At 36.5% G+C, this 24,360-nt stretch overlaps 1 protein-coding gene across 1 annotated transcript in view; it reads left to right on the top strand.

The window, feature by feature from the left end:
* Positions 1-24,360, top strand: part of CAPZA1 (capping actin protein of muscle Z-line subunit alpha 1) — a 44,313-nt gene that overhangs the window by 5,701 nt on the left and 14,252 nt on the right. Inside the window, exons 2-4 of the mRNA XM_019956827.2 lie at positions 17,490-17,553; positions 20,689-20,740; positions 21,937-22,000. Coding sequence (XP_019812386.1) covers positions 17,490-17,553; positions 20,689-20,740; positions 21,937-22,000 — 180 coding nt within the window. The remainder of the gene's footprint in view (positions 1-17,489; positions 17,554-20,688; positions 20,741-21,936; positions 22,001-24,360) is intronic.

Raw genomic sequence — 24,360 nt, 5'->3', positions numbered from 1 at the left:
GAACTAGGTGATGATTTGAATACATACTTACTGTTATTTCCCCTTCTCCCTTTATCAGAACCTCCTGCCAACCTCTGCATTTCTGTTCTTTCCACCATTATTCTTGTTTAGTCACAAAGACTCAGAACGTTGTCATCATCTGTTTCACCCATAACCTCTCTTCTCATGTTCAGTTAGTATTTCAGTCTTATAAATTCTTCTTCCTATCATTAGACTTTATTCTTCTATTTCCATGAGTCTTTTTAAAATTATTTTCAGTATATAGGAGCTATAATCAGATGCATAAAATTTAAATGGTAGAAAAGGACATGAGTAAAAAGTCCCCTCCCACCCACTTTCCAGCCACCAAGTTCCCCTGAGCGGCAGCCAGTATTACCAGTCTCTTTTCTATTTTATTTATTTATTTCAGTTTTATTTACCAGTGGTTAGGACTCTGTGCTTTCACTACTGTGGGCCCAGGTTCAATCCCTGGTCTGGGAACTAAGATCCTGCAAGTGTGTGGCACAGCCAAAAAAAAATTACTACCATATTTGCATAGTGCTCTTTTGAGCTTCTACAAATACGTCACCAAGAATCCTAGTATTTAAAATATGTTATAAAACCAAGGTGTTTAAAAAAAAAAAAAACCAAGGTGTCGAGAAACATAACTTTAAAAGTTTAAAGATCTTGTAAGTCCTCATGACAAGGCCAAGGGCACTGCCTTCTTCAGAACCTCAACATTATTGCCTACAGCAGCAACGCTTAACGTGTTTCTTTCTAAAGCAAGATTTCTGGGTTCTTTTCAGACCAGCTGCATCAGAATTTGGAGGGATAAATTCTTGGGAATCTATTTTTAATAAGCTTCCCAATAATTATTGTGCAACTCCAGAGCTACTATCCATATCTTAATCCTTTGCCAGTTAAGTTCAGAAGCTTGATTCATCAGAATAGTAAGGACAAACCTTTATTAGCTAGGCTGATGAAACTAGTGTTTAGGAACAGGGTAGCAACTAATTTAATAAATATAGGAGGGGCTAGATTATTAGTAGATCAAGTACATAAGAAATCAAATGACAGTTTTTTCAATTTAAGCATGGAGTCAAGCCAGGGAAGTTAACTATACAATCTAACATTTTAATGGCATTTTCTCCTATTGTAGGGATATATACCCAACACCCAGACCATGTCCGATCTTTGTGTAGGGCGCCTTCTGACTTTTAACAGCAGTGGACTTTCTCTTGACAGATTTTACGAGACTGGAAGGAAACCCGTATATATCAAGTTTGGCATATTACAGTTTCTCCTGCAGTTGGAATCCCTGCTTAGTTAATGGCATTTCATTCTTCAGTTGCTCAGGCCAAAAAGTTTAGTGTCTTTGATTCCTGTAGGTCCATTAGCAAATCCTTTAGGCTATGCCTTCAAAACATACCTAGAACTTGACTCTTTTTTTTTTTTTTTTTAACCATATCCTAATTTCAACCACTCTGGAAGAAAAGTCAAAGTCGCTCAGTCATGTCTGACTCTTTGTGACCCCAGGGACTATACAGTCCATGGAATTCTCCAGGCCAGAGTACTGGAGTGGGTAGCCTTTCCCTTCTCCAGGCGATCTTCCCAACCCAAGGATCGAACCCAGGTCTCCCACATTGCAGGCAAATTCTTTACCAGCTGAGCCACAAAGGACACACTGTGGTTTCCCAAATAGTTGATTGTACTGGCCTTGTCTCTAGTCTGCTTGTGCTTTTGTCCCTCTGTAGGCAGTCTATCCTCAAGGAACCACTCAGGGTGATCTGGTTAAAAAAATATAAGGCAGAATGTGTCACTCTTCTGCTCAAAATCCTCCAATTGCTTCCCATGTTCTTCAGAATGAAAGTTCTCACTCTGACTGCAAGTCCCTACGAATCTGCGGTTTTCTCTCTTTAGTGCTCACTTCTCTGACTTTATCTCCTACCTAGACTCATCTGGCCAAACACATCTTGACTTAATGCGTCTTTGCATTTGCTCTGTTCTTTGGAGTTCTTTTCTTTCTTTATTCCTCACTTCTTCAGATATTTCATCAAAAGTTACCTTCTTAGTGAAGCCCTCTGTGATCACTCTGTCCAGTTCCAGTCTACCATTTCACATCCCCTTTCCCTGCTTTATAATTATTTCTTAGCATTTATCACTAGCAGCAGCAGCATACCATGTAGTTTAGTTGTTTAATCTTATCTGTTGTCTCTTTACCCACTAGAATGTAGCTCTGTAAGGACCATGTGCTGTTGAATCACCATTACCTAAAACAGTGCCTTCATAGTAGTCCTTCAAATATTTGGTGAATAAAGAAATAAATGTGTCTTGCTTTGATAGTATCTTTCTTAATTTCACAGTTAACTAACTCTTAGAGGGCAGACTGATTTCCAAGTTTTGTGAAGCCATATTGAGGACTCCTGTACTTACAGATTAATTTTTGTCAATGGAGCTTCCCACACAGAAGGCTTTGGCAGTTCTCCATTACCTACAGAATAAAACCAGATTTGATGTTAACATAATTGCTGCCATCTGACTCATCTTACATCACAGATAAATCTGTTTCTGCCGAACTGACAAAACAATTTTTTCTCCTACCCTTTTTCATTCTTAACCAGTTCCCTTATTTGTAATAGCCTCTTTTTTTCTCCCCCTACTATTTAAAGCACTTTGTAGAGCATAGCTTAGATCCCGCCTTCCCCTTGTAGTTGTCTTTAACAAACCCAACCCATATCCATCTCCTCAAATTCTGTGTTGTATAGTCTGTAATACTGACTTGGCAATTTTGCTGCTTTGAATTATAATTATTTTTAAATGATTGACATCTTTGTTGAGGGCTATTGTTTGTATAAGTTGTTTTGCTAACACTGGTAAAATTTACAAAAGTTGAAAAGCTAGGATGCTGACTATGTGCATATCTTACATTATTTGTGTCCACCATGAAGATGTGCACTTCATATTAGCTAAGGTAGTGGCTTTCAACCTTGACAGGACTTGAGAATCACCCAAAGAATCTTTAAAAAATTCCGGTGCCCAAACTGTCCTCCAAATCTGTTACATCAGAAGGTCTGTGAGTGGAACCCAGGCATCAGTCATTTTAAAACTTCCCCAGGTGATTCTAATTGTATAGCTGTTGTTCACAACCAAGGATTAAGGCAAAAGGAAATTTGTTGGCTTGCTTCTTTTGCCATTCTCCTTTTTGTCCGAGTGAATGAACAAATTGGTAAACATAAAGATTTAATAATATCTAGGCGTTTGCTTAGGGAAAGAAAGTTAAGTATCTGCTATGTCTGTCTCATGTTACTTCGTTGGATTCTTAAAATGCGTGCATGCTCAGTCACTTAAGTCGTGTCCGACCAACTTTGTGCGACCCCATGGACCACAGCCCGCCAGGCTCCTCTGTCCGATGGGATTCTCCAGGCAAAGTAGTGCTAGATATATGAGCAGGTATTATACTCACAGATGAAGAAACTAAGACCCAAGTAATTAAGTGTTAAAGCCGGCATGTGAAACCATGTCTGACTCCCAGTGATTTTTAAAAAAAAAGAGAAAAAGTTGGTTAAAAAAAAGACACACTTTTAAGATAGAAATACACTAAAATACCAGGTGCATCGTCTCTTAAAGGGGAAAATGCTTCTTGCTTCTGACTGCATCAGTTTCCAAGCCAGTGTGGTGTCTCACTGCTGAACTCTACCTTTTTGGACTTCGTATTTGCATCATTGCTTTTTGGCACGTGAAACTCAAGGCGTTCAGTGTGGATTTCCCCGTCATTTCTTAATTTGGTCCTGTTGTACGAGTACAACAATACTCGTTGTATCTGGCCATTGTACTTGGAAATTTTTACCTATCTGCCCAGTCACCTCGGGTTGGGGGTTTTAACAGATTTAAGCTCCTCAGCAACATGTTGCTTATGTGATCTTTGCACTCACTTTAATCTTTCTTCCTAACTCATTAGAACATTTTATCTCAGACTTCTATATTTCCTCAGTTATTGATCTAGACATTCAGGCATATCCTCTAATTAAGCCAAGTAGAGTTCTTTCCCTCCTTTCATATATATATATATATATATCTCAATGCTGTTTTGGATTTTAGATAAGATGGTTTTTTTAATCTTGACTAAGATTGGGCCAATTCTTTTTTTTTTTAATGATGACTTAAGGCTTTATCACTTACACTGAACTTCTAAATGACCAATTAAGGTATATACTTGGAAATCTTTTTATTGACATCTTGGGTGTCGTTTATTAGGAAAGTCCAGAATGAGGACTAAGGAATAAGGATATCCTTCTAATTTGGTGCATAGAGAAGTTGTAAATTAAAAGGGAATGGATGGGAAAAATAACTAGAAAATAAAATAGCTATTTTTTGGTTTTTAAATGTAAATTTTATGGTGAAGTACGTTTTACTTACACGTTATACAGTGTAAAATTCAGTGCTGACTTCTGTTAAGGAAAACCAATCTGACACTTGCTAGAATGATAAGAGGCTTTAATTTTATACTTTTGTATTAGGGGAGAGAGATTGAGATCAGCTCCAAATAAGCAAAGACCGATGGAGATTTATAGCCAACAAGCAATTTCGTGGCTGGGGTGGAGAGGGGGGCATAAATGGAAAAGTACGAATAGGAGACATCAGGGTAGAAGGATTCCTGCTCACTGGCAGATCAAGGACTTATACATCAGAGGTTGGAGATGTAGAGCTTGATCAGATATCCAGAGTTGGGGAATTCTCTTTAAACTGACAGCAGGATTCTTGCTAAGACTGGGCTAGGCAAGGCCATAGACAAGAGGGGGCCAAGATAAAGGCCTAGTTGAGAAGAGGGCTCAGAGGAGCCTGACTAAAGTTTGGACAAGGAGGAGGTCTTTGGCACGCTTATGCGTGTTACATTATTACTTTAGTAAATCTTCAAGCGATTTTCCTTAGTGTTGGTAGAATTTTTTTTTAATGAAATTTCTTTAAACGTGTCTACCTTCCTTACCTGTTTGTCTACATATACCCAAACTTGTAATTGGTTACTACTAGAACAGTTTCTAAGAAAAACTTGAAATGACTTTTTAAAGAGTAAGCATGGAACAAATTATTTGAAAGTGTCATGATCTATTTTTATAATGTTGATTATAATTTAGACATAACTATCCTTTTAAACCTTAGACTTTATGGATAATGATAAATCAAAATCAACTATATACGTCTAAAATTTTCTCTCTTTTTTGTTGGTGGGGGGATGGAATGCCGCACAGCTTGTGAGATCTTAGTTGCCCAACCAGGGATCGATCCCATGCCCCTGATAGTGAGAGCACAGAGTCCTAACCACTTGACTGCCAGGGAATTCCCCTAATTGCATTCTGACTCTTTGTAGTATCTCCAGATCTAAACTGGGAAGAAAGCATTTAGCTTATTTGGAATTTAGTGAAATCTTTATTCCACTTCCTGGAGATCACTGAAAATGTATTTTTTTCCCCTCAACTTATACCCCAAATTAAATTCTCACTAGCCTCTGGGGACTCTTAGCTAGCAGGGATTTTGTTTGATAAAGGCAGTGAAACTGGAATTCTGGAGCCAGTTTGATACTGAAATACATGCATGTCAACAGCTTGGAATTTGCATCTATTAAATAATTGACCCAGTGAGTTTATTGTTGATACTCTGAAAACCTTAGAACCAGACCCAGAAAATGAACTACACCGAAGCAAGGTGTATTAAAGAAAAAAACAAAAACAGATAACATCCTGGAGGAGAGAGGAATGAAGAGGCAAAGCGCAGAGGGTTTTTTTTTGTTATGTTTTGTTTTAAAGCACAGAGGTTTTTTAGGAAATACTCTGTATGATACTATAATGGTGGATACGTTTGTCCACATCCACAGAGTGTGCACCGCAAAGAGTGAACCCTAATGTAGGCCTTGGGCTTTGGGTGATAATGATGTGTCAGTGTAGATTCATCAGTTGTAGCAAATGTGCCACTCTGGTGGGGATCTTAATAATGGGGAAGACTGTGCACACCGGGGGACAGTGTTGGGCTTCCTGGGGGCTCGGGCGATAAAGAGTCTCCCTGCAATACAGGAGACCTGTGTTCCATCCCTGGGCTGGGAAGATCCCCCGGAGAAGGGAATAACAACCAACTCCAGTATTCTTGCCTGGAGAATTCCAAGGACAGAGGAGCCTGGTGGGCTACAGTCCATGGGGTTGCAAGAGTCGGACAGGGTATGCTGGCGGGGGAAGGGAGACAGGTATATGGGAAGTCCCTGTATGTTCCTTTCAGTGTTGCTGTGAACCTGAAACTGCCCTTAGAAAAAACAGTCTTACAATCCAAAATAATAACAGCAGCAATGACATCCTAAATATCTTCAAATAGGAAAAACTCTCTTAAGAAATAACATTGAATTCTATACAGATAGAACTTTCTTACTAGGATAAAATAAAGTAGTATCTTTCTGGAGAAGGAATGCAGCTACTTATCCTTCAATAGTTCTGGAACGTTGTAGAATAAAAATAAGTAAACATTTACAAAAGCACAATTTACTACTCTGTTTTGAAGTATAGTCTAGTTGAGAACATGAGGAAACTTTGAAAGATGATCAAAGTAAACTTTGAAAGATCAGTTTAAAGGGAAGCAGAATGGTCACTTTGAAAAACTTGTGGTCAAGAAAAAGTTGTTTCTGTTTATCAATACTGATGAAGATTGTAGTGATGGGGAACATTAGATGAGTAGGACCCAAAGAACTTCTGAAAGAGAGGAATGATTTTCTCAGTAATTTGAAGGGTTTGTTCAGTTTGATAACTTAAAGCATAGTTGTCTTGCTAGCAGTCTTCTCTAGCTGACGTTTACTGAGCATCCATGTTATATTTTAAATGTTTTGCCACAGTCTTGACATAGGTGCTGTGATAAGTGTTCAAAAGTTTGGTAGAAGAAACAGGATTCTTGAGGCTTTAGTAATGGAGAAAATATCTTTGAAAGAAACAGATGGCCCAGCTTTAAAAAGTAGGACTGATTTAGACAGAGATGAAAAGAGAGGCACGAGGATAGTGTGAGTAAAGGCCCAGATACAAAGTCGTTAATACACTTAATAGACTAATGAAGGAGACAAAGGTTACTCGCTGGCAGTGATTTCATTCCTGAAGTATACAAAACTTGGGCAGTATAAACTGACCTCGGCCTTGTGGGTAACTGGAATATGGATATTATCTAGTGAAAAATTTCTTCACTGCCTGTCTGGAATTACTTTCCCAACATTGACAGTTGTTAAATATTCAACTTGAAATTCTTTTGTTAAGGAAATTATTTTAAAAGGTGGTTATGAATAGATGTAATGTTGAAATATTTGGGGTCTGTTATTAAAAAATTATTTAGGGGAATTCCCCAGCAGTCCAGTGGTTAGGAGTCTGCTTTTACTACTGAGGGTTTGGGTGCAATCCCTGGTCAGGGAACTAAGGTCCCACAAACTGTATGGCACACCCAAGGAAAAAAAAGATTAGTAAACTAAAAATGGGAGTTTTATAAAAATTTCATAAATTTATTTTTCTAATAATTTTCTAAAGTTTCTTACTAAAATTAAAACTAGCAGCTTCTGGGAAACAATAGGATATATTACCTTCTTGGTTTGATGGTTAAACTTCAGTACAAATATTAGCAATAAAAAAATGAAATTTTGAATCTTGCAAGGATTGAGTGTTTTGCTTTATTTGCCTTTTTGGAAAAGTAAGATGATAGGAAAAGAGAAGAAACTGAAATATAAGAAAACTTTGATTGATACTTACAGACTTTAAATTCCCCCTGTTTGGGTTAGAAATACAATACAATGCATTCCATGGAATTAATGAGACTTGAGCTTCTCCCCCTTTAAAATACACGCTTTACTGCAGATACTATCATATGAATGTTATGTACAGTGAAACTTACTTTATGAAACAAGGACTTTTTAAAAATTTGTATTTACTTATTTTTGTCTGTGCTGGGTCTTCGTTGCTGCATGGGCTTTTCTCTAGTTGTGGTGAGTGGGGGCTACTCTAGTTGTAGTGCACAGGCTTCTCATTGCCGTGGCTTCTCTTGTCGCAGAGCACAGGCTCTACGCATGGGCTCCAGTAGTTGCAGCGCATGTGCTCAATAATTGCTGTTCCTGGGCTTTAGAACACAGGCTCAGTAGTTATGGTGCATAGGCTTAGTTGCTCCATGGCATGTGGGATCTTCCTGGACCAGAGATCAAACCCATGTCCCCTGCATTGGCAGGCACATTCTTAACCACTGGACCATAGGGAGGTCCCATCCCTCATCTGTATTGCAGCAAAAATATTTTTGCAATTAACAGCCACTCTGCCACTTCTCTTTCTCCTTCTGCTTGTTCCCATGATTTTGTTTCTCTCTCTTAAATTTCGTCTTGTTAGTTTTGACTCAGTTTTGAGACTGGATGATAAAATTTGGACTTTTAAAGTTGTTTATCATTCTGTTTATCCCTCCCAACTTTGTGACAACTGCAACTTTGACATGCAAAGTTTTGTCTCAATTCTTGGTTTAAAGAAATTCTGAAAGGACTAGGCAAACCCACGAGATCTTACTATATAAATTCTCCTGAATTTTAATACCTGTATTAAAATTATAGTATTATAGTATTGCATAGTATTGCAAATTATGTATAGTATTGCAAATTATGTATTATAGTATTGCATAATATAGTCGATTGTCTAGTGCATTGCCGCCCCTTTGTTAAGTATGTGACCTTGGACAAGGAACTTCTGAACCTGTTCCTTCATTTACAATGGAGATAATAGTCTCTTCTCTGCCTATATTAACAAACTATTTTAAGATCAAAAGAGAGGTTATGAAAGAGTTTTGTAAACAATAAAATAGTATTCATTAATTTACATTCTTTGTGTGTGCCAGGTCTTAGTCCTAGGTGTACAGTAATGAACAAACAACAAATTTTTATGGTCTATGCCAAGATTTGGCAAATCTTGCCCATTAAGGCCTAGGGGAAAAAAAAACAAAAGAATATTTCATGATGTGAAAATTACATGAAATACAAATTGCAGTATCTAAAATAATGTTAGTTAACTCAGTAGGGGTAAACCTTTCACACTATAGATGTGTGTGTCTGTGTGTGTGTGTGTATACATATATATATCAAAAACATTCACATCGTACCCTTTAGTTATTTTATAGCTATTTGTCAGTTGTACCTCAGTTAAAAAGTCTTATTGGAACATGGGCTCATTTAGTTTACAGTTGGGAAAGAGATCATGTGGTCCACACCGCTCTGAAACATTTATTGTCTGGCCCTTTAGCACTTAGCAGACCTCTGCTCTACGTTCTTGGAATTCTTTTGGAGGTCTTGAACAATAACCATATGTTCAGTGGTAAGTTCTTTGAAGGAATTTAAAGCAAGTAAAGGGGCAAGAATTATGAAGGGTATGGAGGGTCCAGTAGGTAATTTATAGAAGTCAGGAAGTCAGAGAAGGGTACTTTAGTGGGTGATATTTGAATGAAGACGGAAGTGAACTCTGATAGAAAAGCATTTCTGGCAAAAGAAATAAAAACTGCAATAGTCCTAAGGTGGGAGTGTAGCTGTAGGTCTAGGAACTAAACAGTAGAAGAATGAGAGGGGGTGAGCCAATTGTAAACGAGACCCATGGAGCACACTTTAGATTTTACAGTGATAATATGAATGTTTCATTACTACTTATGTTACATCTATTCCTTCAAGGTGTTTTTATAGTATTGACATAAATAGTTTTTATAGTATTGACATTTATATATTGACAGAACAGCTCAACACTTAAAAGCCGTCTTCAAAGACTGTCAGATGTTTATCTAATACTGAGTATGGTCATCTCATGTAGGGGGATTGGTTCAAGGACCCCCATAGATTACAGAATACAAGAATGCTCAAGTTCTTTATCTGAAATGGTGTAGGATTTGTATATAACTTACATCCTGCCATATATTTTAAATCATCTCTAGATTACTTGTAATGTCTAATATAATATAAATACTATGTAAATAGTTACTAGTATGTAGCAGATTCAAGCTTTGACTTTTGGAACTTTCTGGAATTTTTTTCCCCAAAATATTTTCAGTCCTTATATGCTGAACCCATAGAGAGTTGACTGTAATCTGTCTTATTTGCTAACTCCCAGAAATAAAAAAAGGGAGTCGTTTACAATGACAGTGATAGGACCCCCATGTTGGCATCTAATGATAACTACATTTCTTTTAACTGCTCATTTAAAACTTCACCTTATCATAGTATATATATCTTTTTTTTTTTGCATTTATCTCTTTTTTATTTATTTATTTTTTAAATTTTATTTTATTTTTAAACTTTACAATATTGTATTAGTTTTGCCAAATACCGAAATGAATCCGCCACAGGTATACCTGTGTTCCCCATCCTGAACCCTCCTCCCTCCTCCCTCCCCATACCCTTCTTCTGGGTGGTCCCAGTGCATCAGCCCCAAGCATCCAGTATCGTGCATCGAACCTGGACTGGCGACTCGTTTCATACATGATATTATACATGTTTCAATGCCATTCTCCCAAATCTCCCCACCCTCTCCTTCTCCCACAGAGTCCATAAGACTGATCTATACATCAGTGTCTCTTTTGCTGTCTCGTACACAGGGTTATTGTTACCATCTTTCTAAATTCCATATATATGCGTTAGTATACTGTATTGGTGTTTTTCTTTCTGGCTTACTTCACTCTGTATAATAGGTTCCAGTTTCATCCATCTCATTAGAACTGATTCAAATGTATTCTTTTCAATGGCTGAGTAATACTCCATTGTGTATATGTACCACAGCTTTCTTATCCATTCATCTGCTGATGGACATCTAGGTTGCTTCCATGTCCTGGCTATTATCAACAGTGCTGCGATGAACATTGGGGTACACGTGTCTCTTTCCCTTCTGGTTTCCTCAGTGTGTATGCCCAGCAGTGGGATTGCTGGATCATAAGGCAGTTCTATTTCCAGTTTTTTAAGGAATCTCCACACTGTTCTCCGTAGTGGCTGTACTAGTTTGCATTCCCACCAACAGTGTAAGAGAGTTCCCTTTTCTCCACACCCTCTCCAGCATTTATTGCTTGTAGACTTTTGGATCACAGCCATTCTGACTGGTGTGAAATGGTACCTCATTTATCATAGTATATATATATCTTCAAGTCTCCCCACTTTAGTTTAAAAATTAGGAGATGTTTTGTTTTCTTTAACTGGACATTTCTCCTGTTCTTGATATTCTCAGATAATTTTTTTAAATTATTTATACAATAATAAATAAAAGGAAATGTTGGCATGCCCTTTTTGCTTTTTAAAAAATTATTTTTCATACAAATAATTTCTAGCATACGATTTTTGGAACGTAGAAATGAGCTTAAAATTGGAAGAAAAAAAGCTTTTGTAATACTGCCGTCAGAGGTGGTCCAAGTTAGAAGTTAGTAGCCATACATTTATGTAAATATATATACTTCAAAAAAAAGATAGGAAAGCAACATTTTGCAACCCTTTCACTCAACAGTATGGTAAGTAATCAACTCATGTTATCAACAGAACACTTCTCAAACGTTTTTGCTTTCAGAAGTCATTTATACTCTTAGAAATCAAGTTGTTGTTCCCCCAGTGTTACTGAGATATAATTGACATACAGCACTAAAGTTTAAGGTGTACAGTGTATGATTTGACTCATATACATCATGAAATGATTATTATAGTAAGTTTTGTGAATATCCATCATCTGACAGATACAAAAGTAAAGAAATAGTTTTTTAAAAAGTTTGCCTATGATGAGAACTCTTAGGACCTATTCTCTTTAACAGCTTTCATATATAAAATACAGCAGTTAATTATATGTATTATCTTATACATTACATCCCTAGTACTTACTTATCTTGTTAACAGGAAATTTGTACCTTTTGACTATCTCTCCCCACCCCTAAATTCTTTTTCTGTGAGTTTGTTTTTGAAGTATAATTGACCTATAACACTGTTAGTTCCTGTTATACAGCATAATGATTTGATATTTCTATACATTTCAAAATAATTACCCCAGTAAGTCAGTTAAGGTGTGTGACAAAGATGCTACATAGTTATTGACTATTATTCCCTACACTGTACGTTTCATACCAGTTACTTAATTTATTTTGCAACTAAAGATTGTACCTCTTAATTTCCCTTACTTATTTCTTTCCTCCACACAAACCTCTCCCTTCTGGCAACTGCCTTTTTGTTCTCTGTCTCCATTATTCTGATTGTTTTTTAGATTCCACATGTAAGTAAAATTATATAGTATTTGTCTTTTTATGACTTACTTCACTTAGCATAATACCCTCTATGTCCATTCATGTTGCAAATGGCAGATTTTCATTCTTTTTTTTTCCCCAAGTAGTATATCATTTTGGCTTACATCTTATATGTTTGTTCAGAGTACCAGAGCTTTTTAATGACTTGAGCAATTGCTTTGTGGCACTTAGTCCTGGTAATTTTTTTTTTTTTAATTGAAGGATAATTGCTTTACAAAATTTTGTTGTCTTCTGTCAAACCTCAACATGAATCAGCCATGGGTATACATATGTCCCCTCCTTTTTGAACCTCCCTCCCATCTTCTGCCCCATCCCACCCCTCTAGGTAGATACAGAGCCCCTGTTTGAGTTTCCTGAGACATAGAGCAAATTCCCATTGGCTATCTATTTTACATACGGTAAGTTTCCATGTTACTGTCTCCATACATCTCACCCTGTCCTCCCCTCTCCCCATGTCCATAAGTCAAATATTCCATTGTGTTTATATGTGTATACACATACTCCACATCACTTCTTTATCCATTCATTTAGATTATTTCCATATCTTGGCTGTTGTAAATAATGCTGGAGCGAATATAGAGGTGCATTTATCTTTTCTATTTAGTGTTTACATAGAAATTGAGGGGGTTTTGGTTGTTTCTTTTTTTTGCGGGGGGTGGGTTTGTATTTGACTGCACTGTGTGGCATGTCAGATCTTACTTCCCTGACCAGGAATCAAACCCTGCCCCATGCAATGAAATTGAATTTTTATTTATGTGGCTTCTGAGTATTGTGTATATGTGCTCAGTCACTTCAGTAGTGTCTGACTCTTTGTGACGCCTATAGTCCAGTGGGCTATGGACTGTAGCCCACTGGCTCATTTGTCCGTGGGATTCTCCAGGTGAGAATACTGTAGTGGATTGCCATGCCTTCCTCCAGGGGATCTTCCCGACCCAAGGATCCAAGCTGCATCTGCCACGTCTCCTGCATTTCAGGCAGATTTTTTATTACTGGGCCACTAGGGAAGCCCTGATATGTATTGTATTAGATATTATAACTTAAAAGGAGTTTTTCTTTTTTCTTTTTTTTTTTTTAAAAGGAGTTTTTCAAGCAACTCATTTTTATCATAATGATAATAAAAATTTATTGCATTTTGACATAAATGATTAGTATACATATGTATTTCTTAAATTTTTATTTTTGAAAATGCAAAAAGAATCTGTGGAAAAAAATAGTGTTGTTTTACATTATGCATATCTTTTAAATATCTCCATTCAGTTTGTCGAGCTATGTTGTCTTAGTTTGTACCTACTGTTCCCTCTGCATGGGATGCTCACCTTGGTATCTACTCATCCTCCAATCCAGCTGAAACATCATTGCCTTTGAAAGTCACCCCAAGCCCTCCTTAAATACGTATGTAGAATTGACAGCATCTTCCTTTGTGCTTCACTGTGCCTTTTAATGCTTGGTATATTACTATCTAGGTAACAGATCCCTTGAGGACAGCGGCAGTGTCTTATTTGGTATTTAATCTTTATTTACTGATTCTTCCTGGCTCTTCAGTAAATGTTTGTTGAATGGATAAACTGCTGCTTTTTTACATGCACTGTCAGTTTCTCCATTATCCAAATCACTTTTTCAGTTATGGCATTTCCATCAAATTTTGTAACTTTTGAAAATGTGTAGGTAACTTCAGAAATATGAGTAATGTGAATTTTCAGTTTGGTAACTTCTACTTTTATGTATTCAAACATTAATAAGTAATATGTAAAATATAGCTGTAGCTTTATTCTTTTAAGGGAAGTTGCTTTTGGGGTAGTATATGAATATATTTTTGAACTGCACGCACTTAATTTTTCTTGACTGAGGGGAAAGTATTATGGGAAATGCACCTTGACAGAAAGACCATAGCTGCTCAACAGACTTACCACAAATAGGCTAAAAAAATGGGTTTGCTTTTCAAAATAGGTTTGCTAATTTCTTAAATAAGTGATTGATAACAACAGTTAACAAGTACAGTAATATGATTAAGTGCACTTGCAAAGCACATATACACAATTGGAAATCCATATTAGAACTGTTAGTCCTGTATAGTGTAATTCTCATGAGTTGAGAAACACTTCTTCCTTATTAGAAACTCTATCTTTTTATTGTTGTTGCTTAGTTAATATAAAAGCTTTATGGAGTGTTTTGTCTTAATCTCCACCAGTTTTCATCGGAGGGTATCTACAATTACCCTGCAACATCAGAGTTCTGAAACTGTACGTGCGTGCATAAGAATATCTTAAGGTGTTTGTGTTACGGATTCCTCAACCCTGCTTCCAGGTGGTCAATATACAAGTTTGTCTTCTAGGTCTTAAAGATACAGAGAGTTTTATAGCTCAGAGAAGTTCTGCAGCTCTCCTAATCTCTTTTAGGAGTTGGATTATTATGAGGAAATTCAGAACCAAAAAAAGTTAGCAAAGTTTCCAGAATCACAAATCTAGTTAGTTAATGGACCAACAGATCCAGTCATTAGAATCCAGAGTTTTCATTCTGCCTTGCTGCATGAATCAGTCAGCCTTTCTTGCCTGAACAAATAAGTTTAGTTATGGAGCAGCTTTTCTTTTACTTTTTTTAGAATAAGAGCAAAGTCATATAAGATCTTCCGTATAAACCTAGGGATGCTAAAGTTGTAAACTATTTCCGTCTTTTTCAAATTCTCAACCCCAGCTTTATTTTCCAAAGACTTTAGTGTCTTTTTTTCTCTGCCCTAAGAATGGTTTGACTTTCATAACTTTAATTTTATTTTAGTCAACAGGAACTTAAAGTTGTTTGAAGGAAATGGAAGAAATCAACAGAGCATGCCTAACTGGAAAGTAGAGCTCAGTTTATTGTTAGGTATACATGTTCCTCTTTGCCCCTTGTCAGTAAGTTGGATCAGCTTTCTATTCATCACATGAGATATTAGGGAATTTTTAGTAGCCTCATAATGTGTTACAATTATATGAGAGAGCCTTTGCGGTCAGTCCTATTTCATTGCTAACATCATTATTACACACACACTTACACATACATAGGTATCACTAAATGTTACTGCAGATTGTTGGATGGTTTTCTTTCTATTATATAGGATCTTACATTCCTTGTTAAGATTCTCAAACAACGTTTACTTGTTAAGAGATGAGAGGTTGATTTATATAGCAGATGAACTACATGGTTTTACCTTACCTTTTATGACAAAACTTTTGAAATGAAAATGTAGGGAAAAAAGGGAATGGGAAGAGACATAAATTAGTAATAGTTTAAATTAGTAAGCGTGTCATCAGTGGACCAAAGTTTGTTTTTTTTTAGCAATTTAAAAAAATACAGCGTTATTTTTTTATTCATATTATTTTAAAATTTTTGTTTATTTGGCTGTGCTGGATCTTCGTTGCTGCAAGCAGGATTTCTCCAATTTCAGTAAGCAGGGTAGGGGGGCTACTCTCCAATTGCAGTGTGCAGGCTTCACATTGCAGTGACTTCTCTTAATGCAAACCACAGACTCTAGGGCACAGGCTCAGTAGTTGTGGTGCATAGGCTTAGTTGCCCTGTGGCATGTGGAATCTTCCAGGACCAGGGGTTGAACCCTTGTTCCCTACATTGTCAGGCAGATTCTTAACCACTAGACCACCAGAGAGGTCCTTAAGCAGTTCTTGATAAAAAGTGAAATGGTTCAAAAACATGAAAAAAAATAAGATCAGAGGAAACCCAAAACACATTGAAGAAGAAAACTGTTGTGGAAGTAGGGGCTTTTCTGGAGGACGTCAATTTAAGGAGAAAGAGGGGAAGAACTCAGAACAACCTTGGAGTGGATTAGTTGCGGAATTGTTCTCTAAGCTTTCTGGACCACATGACTCCTTCTCTCATTCCCACTTGGGCTAAGCTGCAGGCAATAGCATTAGCCCTCAGAATATAGCATTGGGAATGAGCTTTGGGAGCATAGAGTCAGGGCAGTGCCCCAGGTAGCCTGTGACCATAGGATGCTCACTCAGAAGATAATCTGCTCACACATTCTCAACAGCAAGTCTACTATTTCCCTCCCCTACAATCAAGGAGATAAACTACAGCTAACCAGAACAGGCAAACTAAAATAAATTCAAAGAGAAGCAACAGTACCATGAAAGAGAAGTACAAAAATCAACAGTATATCTAAATTCTTAGGAAACAGTCCATAGAACAAGACTTTAAGTATAATTAATATCCCCAAGGAGACACAAGAGATTATATTATTGCACGCGCGTGCACACACACACACACAAAATATAAGTCTTGGAAGTTAAAATAGAATTGAATAGCAAAATGGGCACAACTGAAGAGCATGCTAATGAGGTGACAAAGGCAGCTGAGGAATTCTCCCTACACAAGGCATAAAATGATGGAAAAGATAAAACATAGGAGAAAAAATTAAGATACTCAGGTTAGATCCTAACATTTCAGCATCCATCTCTAATCAGAGTCCCAGTAACAGATTGGCAGTAGTGGGCATGAGAGAAATTTAAAATGAATAATAGAATAAATATTTTCCACAGCATTCTTTAGGACGTTTAGTATAGTGTTGAATAGTTTAGGTGACAAGAATCATCTTTGTCTTGCTTTTGAAATTAGTGACACTGCTTACGTTTCATCATTATTGAGTATGCTATAGAATTTTGGTAGATAACCCTTTATAAAGTTAAGTAAGTTTATTCTATTCCTACTAAAAACTAGTAGTTATGTTGTTGTATTATGATATTTGAACGGGTATTGAATTTTGTTTTTTCCAGCATGAGGTAAGATGATCACAGGGTTTTGCTTCTTTAATTTGTAAGTTATATTGATTCCTTTTATTGGGATAAACACCATAAACATAAATTGGTATAAAACCAATTTGCTAATGTTTTATTTAGTTTTGCTTAAGGGTTTATAAATGAAATAGGATTGTAGCTTTCTATTTTCGTGACTATAGTATATTTTGACCAAAATTGATTTTTCAGCTTTTTAAAAAGAAAAATTCAGAAGTAAAGCAGCATGTATATCCCCAAATTAGAACAAATCTGTATGGATAATAAACACTTTGAGATGTCTTGTGAAAGGAGAATCTGAAGGCTGCTAACCAGTAGGATTTAAACAGGAAATTATATTTCAAGGGATGTGATAAAAATTTTGTTGTCTGTTAATTCCTTCCCATCTTATATGCTACTCTTCATAATTCTTTTACTGTAACTTTTATTTGTCTTTAGGTACGCATAGCTGCTAAATTTATCACTCATGCACCGCCAGGGGAATTCAATGAAGTATTCAATGGTGAGTAAAGATTAGTACTTAGTTGTTTCAGACCCTCTTTAATCACTTATAAGCACTTATTGAGTGTTTGCTGTCTCTCTTAATCCTTACAACATTATAGCTATAGCTAAGGAAATCACAATTCAAAGAGGTTAAAATAACTTATCCAATATCACCCTATCACCCAGCTGGTAAGTGTCAGAGCAGGGATTTAAACCCAGATCTGCATCAAAAGCATGCTCTTAAGACCCCAGTATATTAGGATACCTATCTTATGTGAAAAAGATTTAAAGTAGTTCAGTATTGATCAAGGTAGAAACAATATTAAATTGCATGCTGCTGCTGCTAAGTCGCTTCAGTTGTGTCCGACTCTGTGCGACCCCATAGACGGCAGCCCACCAGGCTCCCCTGTCCCTGGGATTCTCCAGGCAAGAACACTGGAGTGGGTTGCCATTTCCTTCTCCAATGCACGAAAGTGAAAAGTGAAAGTGAAGTCGCTCAGTTGTGTCCGACTCTTAGCGACCCCATGGACTGCAGCCTACCAGGCTCCTCCATCCATGGGACTTTCCAGGCAAGAGTACTGGATTGGGGTGCCATTGCCTTCTCCAATTGAAAATTTATACTTGGTCAATATGGAATACAGATTAGGCAAAGAAAGGCTGCATTTGTTTTCCTTGTTAGTGCTCAAATATTCAAAACAAGTCATAAGGAAGAAAGTTTTGATTTACTTCTTTTGTGTTATTTTACTCCTTGTAAATAACATTTGTATTTCTCTTAGTTGTTTTTCCTCTGCATCATTAATTTTACCATTATCATTAATTTTGTAATATAAACAATATTAAATTTCATAGTTTTATATCTGTCATTATAGATCATAGCTTAAATCTCTTCAGTGCTTTTACTCAAGAAGTGCCATAGTGTAGGACAATTTTTAGAGCCATTGGGGCTGAACTGACTGTATCCGGGAAGCTTGTTAAATATACAGATTCCAGTGTTGTCATCAGAGAAGGCAATGGCACCCCACTCCAGTACTTTGCCTGGAAAATCCCATGGATGGAGGAGCCTGGTGGGCTGCAGTCCATGGGGTTGCTAAGAGTCAGACACAACTGAGCGACTTCACTTTCACTTTTCACTTTCATGTATTGGAGAAGGAAATGGCAACCCACTCCAGTGTTCTTGCCTGGAGAATCCCAGGGACGGGGGAGCCTGGTGGCTGCCGTCTATGGGATCACACAGTCGGACACGACTGAAGTGACTTAGCAGCAGCAGTGTTGTCATCCTCCTAAGATTAGTTAGATCTGGGTTGGAATGGGTAATCTGCTTTATTAGGTCCTTCAGGTGATTCTGAGTCACAGCCAATTTGAGAACCACTATTCCAGTATATTTCGGAGAAGGAAATGGCAACCCACTCCAGTGTTCTTGCCTGGAGAATCCCAGGGATGGGGGAGCCTGGTGGGCTGCCGTCTATGGGGTCGCACAGAGTCGGACACGACTGAAGCGACTTAGCAGCAGCAGCAGCAGCATTCCAGTATATTTACAACCTTCCATACTATTTACTGTCGTAATACAGCTTACAGAATAAAAAATGTAAATGAGGCATTATAACTGTGTTAATGTCAATCATCATAATCTCATTTTAAGTTGTAAACTGATTCATCTTAAAATTCCCCTTAAGTAAAATCATAATCTTTGTGCATCTTGGTTCAGTTTAGCAAACATTTATTTTGAAATTCTACTTTTACATTAAAAGGTTACCTCCTTAGTGCGGGGAACTGTATGATGTTCATTTGCACCTGGCTCAGATCTCCACAAATTGTGGAACAATCAATAATCTCCACTGGTAAAATTAATGATGCAGAGGAAAAACAACTAAGAGAAATCTGAATGTTATTTACAAGGAGTAAAATAACACAAAAGAAGTAAATCAAGACTTTCTTCTTTATGACTTGTTTTGAATATTTGAGCACTAACAAGGAAAACAAATGCAGCCTTTCTTTGCCTAGTCTGTCTTCCATATTGACCAAGTGTAAATTTTCAACAACAGAGCTTTTAGAAATTCTCCTGCAACTTGAACTTTAACTGATTAGCTCAGATAAATTCTTGACTTAAAAATTAGTGGCCTTTATAAAATAAGTACCTTGTTTTATTTCTGACAATTAAATGTACTTTATAGGACTATTGTGAGAATAATTGATACCAAAGCATTAGATTAAGAATTGGCAAGCTACTTATGACATGACAGCTGGTATTTATTGGAATGCTACACATTGACCTCTGCCAGCCCCTTCTTTCAAAAGCTCTAAGAGTCAATTGCCTTTGCCTTATAGTTAGCCTTCTCTCTTGGCGGACTATAGTGCATGTTTTCTCAAAGAGTCGAATATGACTGAGCAACTGAAAACACACACACACACACACACTTGGAGTTAATTCTTGGTAGTTTCTTAGTAACAAGGACCCTCCTCTTCCAAAGGAGAAGTGACTGGACTCTTGATACACAGCTTTTTGAAAAGATTGTAGGCCCTGCATTAGATGCTCCGAGGAAAATATGTTCAGCAATTTCTCTGCCACTGACTGAATTGTGCCCAGCTCTTTTGGTCTGTTACAGAAAAGCCTACAATTAATCTATTTTAAAAGGATTCTTTAGATATAAATGATCAGTCCTAACTTTAACTTTCTATAAACCATGTTTTTCGTTTGCTGTAATCAAACTCCATGAGAATTTATTGTTGGATTATTATATCACAAATCTATGCAAATCTGAGAACATTGTTAACATTTGTTTGTGTATGTACATTTTTAGAATTTCAAATATATATTATACATACATAGTGAAGTCACTCAGTCGTGTCCGACTTTTTGCGACCCCATGGACAGTAGCCAACCAAGCTCCTCTGTCCATGGGATTTTCCAGGCAAGAATACTGGAGTGGGTTGCCATTTCCTTCTCCAGGAGATCTTCCCAACCCAGGGATCGAACCCGGTTCTCCCGCATTGTAGGCAGACGCTTTACCATCTGAGCCACCAGGGGGTATCCATAACTAATCTTCCAAAGCCTGATTTTCTAGAAATCTAATCTAGAAATCTGCTAAAATTTCTCAAGTTTGCCTTCTATTGAACATTTGAATTTTAACATCTTTAACATTGTTTTCCTCCTCAGATGTCCGGCTACTACTTAACAATGATAATCTCCTCAGGGAAGGGGCTGCACAGTACGTATCTTTCTAAATCCACTTTCTTGTTATTGTAATATTGGGTAAACTATGTTGATAATAAACTAGTACCCTGAAAACAGTTTAAAATACTTCAAAATAAAGCAGTTGTTTTATTTTGTTTTTTTTTTTTAGTTGTTTTTCTCCCCCTTGGAGAAAACATGTTCCCTCCAAACATTATTTCTTTAAAGTTTATTATGTATGGTCTTATTTTTATTTTTGCTCAGGTATTTTTTCTCTGCTCAACAGAATTTAATGTTAGCTATTACATTTTCTTCTGTAGTTCTTTTTGTTCATGCTGAATTTTTTTTATAACTGCCAGTTGTAGAAAGATTAGGCTGGTACTAAGTGATGATATTTCTCACATTGCCAAGAATAGCAGATGCTGAGAAAGTACCTTAATAGAGTTAACCAAAGAATAATTACATGATTATTCTATCCAGTCATTGATTTAGAATATCATTTTCATTTTGTCCTTATCCTCAAAAACATTAAATTGGTGGTTGGTTGGTTGATTTTCTTGTCTCTTTTAAATCTTAAACACTGTCTAGCTTTTAGGGCCTCCTGTTCTCTGGCTTTATCACTACTCTGCTTTACTCTTCAGTACAAAGTGCTCTTTTAGTTACTGTCTATCCACCTGGCTCACAGTTCCTTCCTAAAGAGGAAACCAGAGTTGGATAATGACTGGGCAGAGATGGGGTGGGGAGATGGAACAAGTCTTTTTTGATGCAGAGCAACAAATAATTGTTATAAAGGCATTTGGTGTGATACATAATTGGTTTAGATTTTAGCTGTAGAAAATATTTTAAGAACTGCTACTTGGGAAATAATCTTCTGCCCTGTCCAATACTGTTTTTTGTTTTTTTAAAATTCATTTTGGGACCAGATTCTGCAAACCTAAAATTTGCACAGAATCACTATAATTTCTATAATGAATGATACCCCAGTTACATATTCTCTTTCACTGTTCTGTGAACTACCTTCCCCCACCCCCACCCCCATCCCCCACCCACCCCCGCTGTGTCACATGGCATACAGGATTGTAGTTCCCCAACTGGGGATTGAACCCATGCCCCCTGCAGTGGAAGCATGGAGTCCTAATCACTGGACTGCCAGGGAATTCCCTGAACTACCTTTTATACTTACTTATATATAATTGGTTTCTCTCCCTCTTCCTTTTAAAAAAAACAAAACAGTGCGTTTGCCCAGTATAACATGGATCAGTTCACGCCTGTGAAGATAGAAGGATATGAAGATCAGGTAACAGTTATTTCTCTTAGATACACTATACCTGGAAGGTAGTAGAAATACTGTAAAACAGATGTCTGAAGATAAAATGCTGAGTAGATTCACGTCTTAGCTTTTGTAAATATTCTACATATTAGGAAATTCTTCCTCCCTCTGAAAATAGGAGTTTATTTGAAGAGAGAATTGTCCCTAGCAAAAGAACAATGAAAGTAAAAGGAATTAAGTTTTACATAAGCTTTCCAGCTGTCCCTAATTCTCCTTGGTAAGAATAACAGAAGACATTATATTTAATAGGAAAACAAGGATTCCTGTTCAGATACAGGAACAAAGTAAATACATATTCCCCTTTTTTCCCCACAGTTATTAACATTACATGACAGGGCTTTTCAGATTCATTAATGTACAATTCAAAGGTAGTATGGCATCAAATGGCAGATACCTTTTCACAGTCTGAATCCCCTTTGAACCCACAAGTCCAAAGAATTTATCTTAGGAAATAAGTATATAAATGTGTAAAAAAGATTATTTGAATCAGGGTTTATGATAGTGAAAAATTGGGAGCAGTCTAAATGTCCAGTATTAAATTAAGTATCTGTAGGCCAAAATCCTGTGTAACCATTAAAACCTGATAGAAATATTGAACTGGAAATATGTTTATGATATATTAAACTAAAACATGAAGCAGCAGGTAGTGTTGTGCTAGTTTATTTTTTAAATAAATATGTAAATGAACAATTTTATTAGAATTTGCATCTTAAATTCTGTGAAAGGTACATCTTACTTTATGTGCCATTAAGAAAGTGAAAATACTTGTCAGTTAAATTATGACAGTTTTAAGATGCTGTCACTATAAGATGCATCCCGTTTTATGAAATGTTAAATCATGAGGGGAATGTATGCATCTTAAGACTCAGAAATAAAAGTAATAAGAAAGAAAAGAAATAAAGTAGTATATAGATGTGCATAGAAATTGAAATGTAGGAAAATACATACCAAAATGTTAACTCTCTATGTTGGGATCACAGGATTACTGTAATTTGTTTTGTTTGTTGTTTTTTATTTGTTTTGGTTTATATTTGTGCTTATCTTTTTCAGTGAAAATAGATTAATTATAAGTATAAAAGACAAGAAAATACTGGTTTTTACTTTACAAGTATACTTTACAACTTTACAAGTTTACTTTACAAGTATTTACTTTATACTTTATAAGTATAAAGACAAGAAAAGACAAGAAAAATGATAAATATTTCTTACAGTTGACATTGTATACTTTACTAATAACGGCAGAATTATTGAAATAATAAATAAGGTCTGTTTGCAGATACATAAGAACAGTCCCATATACATGTGGTAGCCAGCTTAAAAATGTGGTCAAAAAGAGATCACATTCTTAGCCACAACAACACATTACCTAGACATAAAAGGAAAATATGGAAAGACATCTGAGTTAATAAAGTAGATGCCATCACTGCATATAATAGGAAATCAGCTGCAGTGGGTTAACATAATACAGATTTTTTGTCACATAAGAAGTCTAGAGGTAATATTTAGGGATGTTATGGCAGCTCCCTCCTGAAGGAGGGTGTGGGAACCCACTCCAGTATTCTTGCCTGGAGAATACTATGGACAGAAGAGCCTGGTGGGCTGTAGTCCGTATGACCGCACAGAGTTGGACATGACTGAAGCAACTTAGCATGCATGCAGGCACACACGGCGGCTCTGTATCATCAGAGGCCCAAGTTGCTTCTAGCTCTCTATTGTGCCATCCTTATGTATGGTTTTCATTATTGTGGTCTCAAAATAGCTGATCCATCTCTGCGCTCTGAATCCAAGTTTCATGAAGGAAGAAGGAGGAAGGTGCAAGAGGTGCTATTGGCTGTTCCAGGAGCAACTTCCACTGATAAATTATTGCCAGAATGCATATCACTTTATCATTTTGAGAAGTGTTGTCTTTTTAGTTGGACACATTGCCTTGAAAAACCTTTAAGATTCTGTTAGTAAGGAAAAGGGAGACGAATGGATATTGGATAGAAACTAGCAAGAATCTGTCTGTCATACAGTTTACTACCCCCACACATCTTAATTGGAGAAATAAATGGAAAATTAAATAGACTTAAATGCCACATTTTGGAAAAAATATAAAAGTTTGTCTGAATAAGAAAAATAATATGGGAAGCTTTTTCAAATAGATTCTATACAATTCCTATGAAAATTGTAATAGACCATACAAAATTATTCTGATCAAGAACAACAACGAAGGTAGATTAATGCCAGCAAACATAAAGACATAAAGAAATGATAGTAGAGCCTTAATCTAAGTACTGTAAAACAGAAAAGGAAATAATTGATTAAATGTGTAAGATTAACCTTAA

Source organism: Bos indicus, chromosome 3 (assembly GCF_029378745.1).
Source record: "Bos indicus isolate NIAB-ARS_2022 breed Sahiwal x Tharparkar chromosome 3, NIAB-ARS_B.indTharparkar_mat_pri_1.0, whole genome shotgun sequence".
In the NCBI taxonomy this organism is placed as follows: Eukaryota; Metazoa; Chordata; class Mammalia; order Artiodactyla; family Bovidae; genus Bos; species Bos indicus.
The sequence above is the reverse complement of the archived record's forward strand: the minus strand, read 5'-3'. Positions and strand labels throughout refer to the sequence as shown.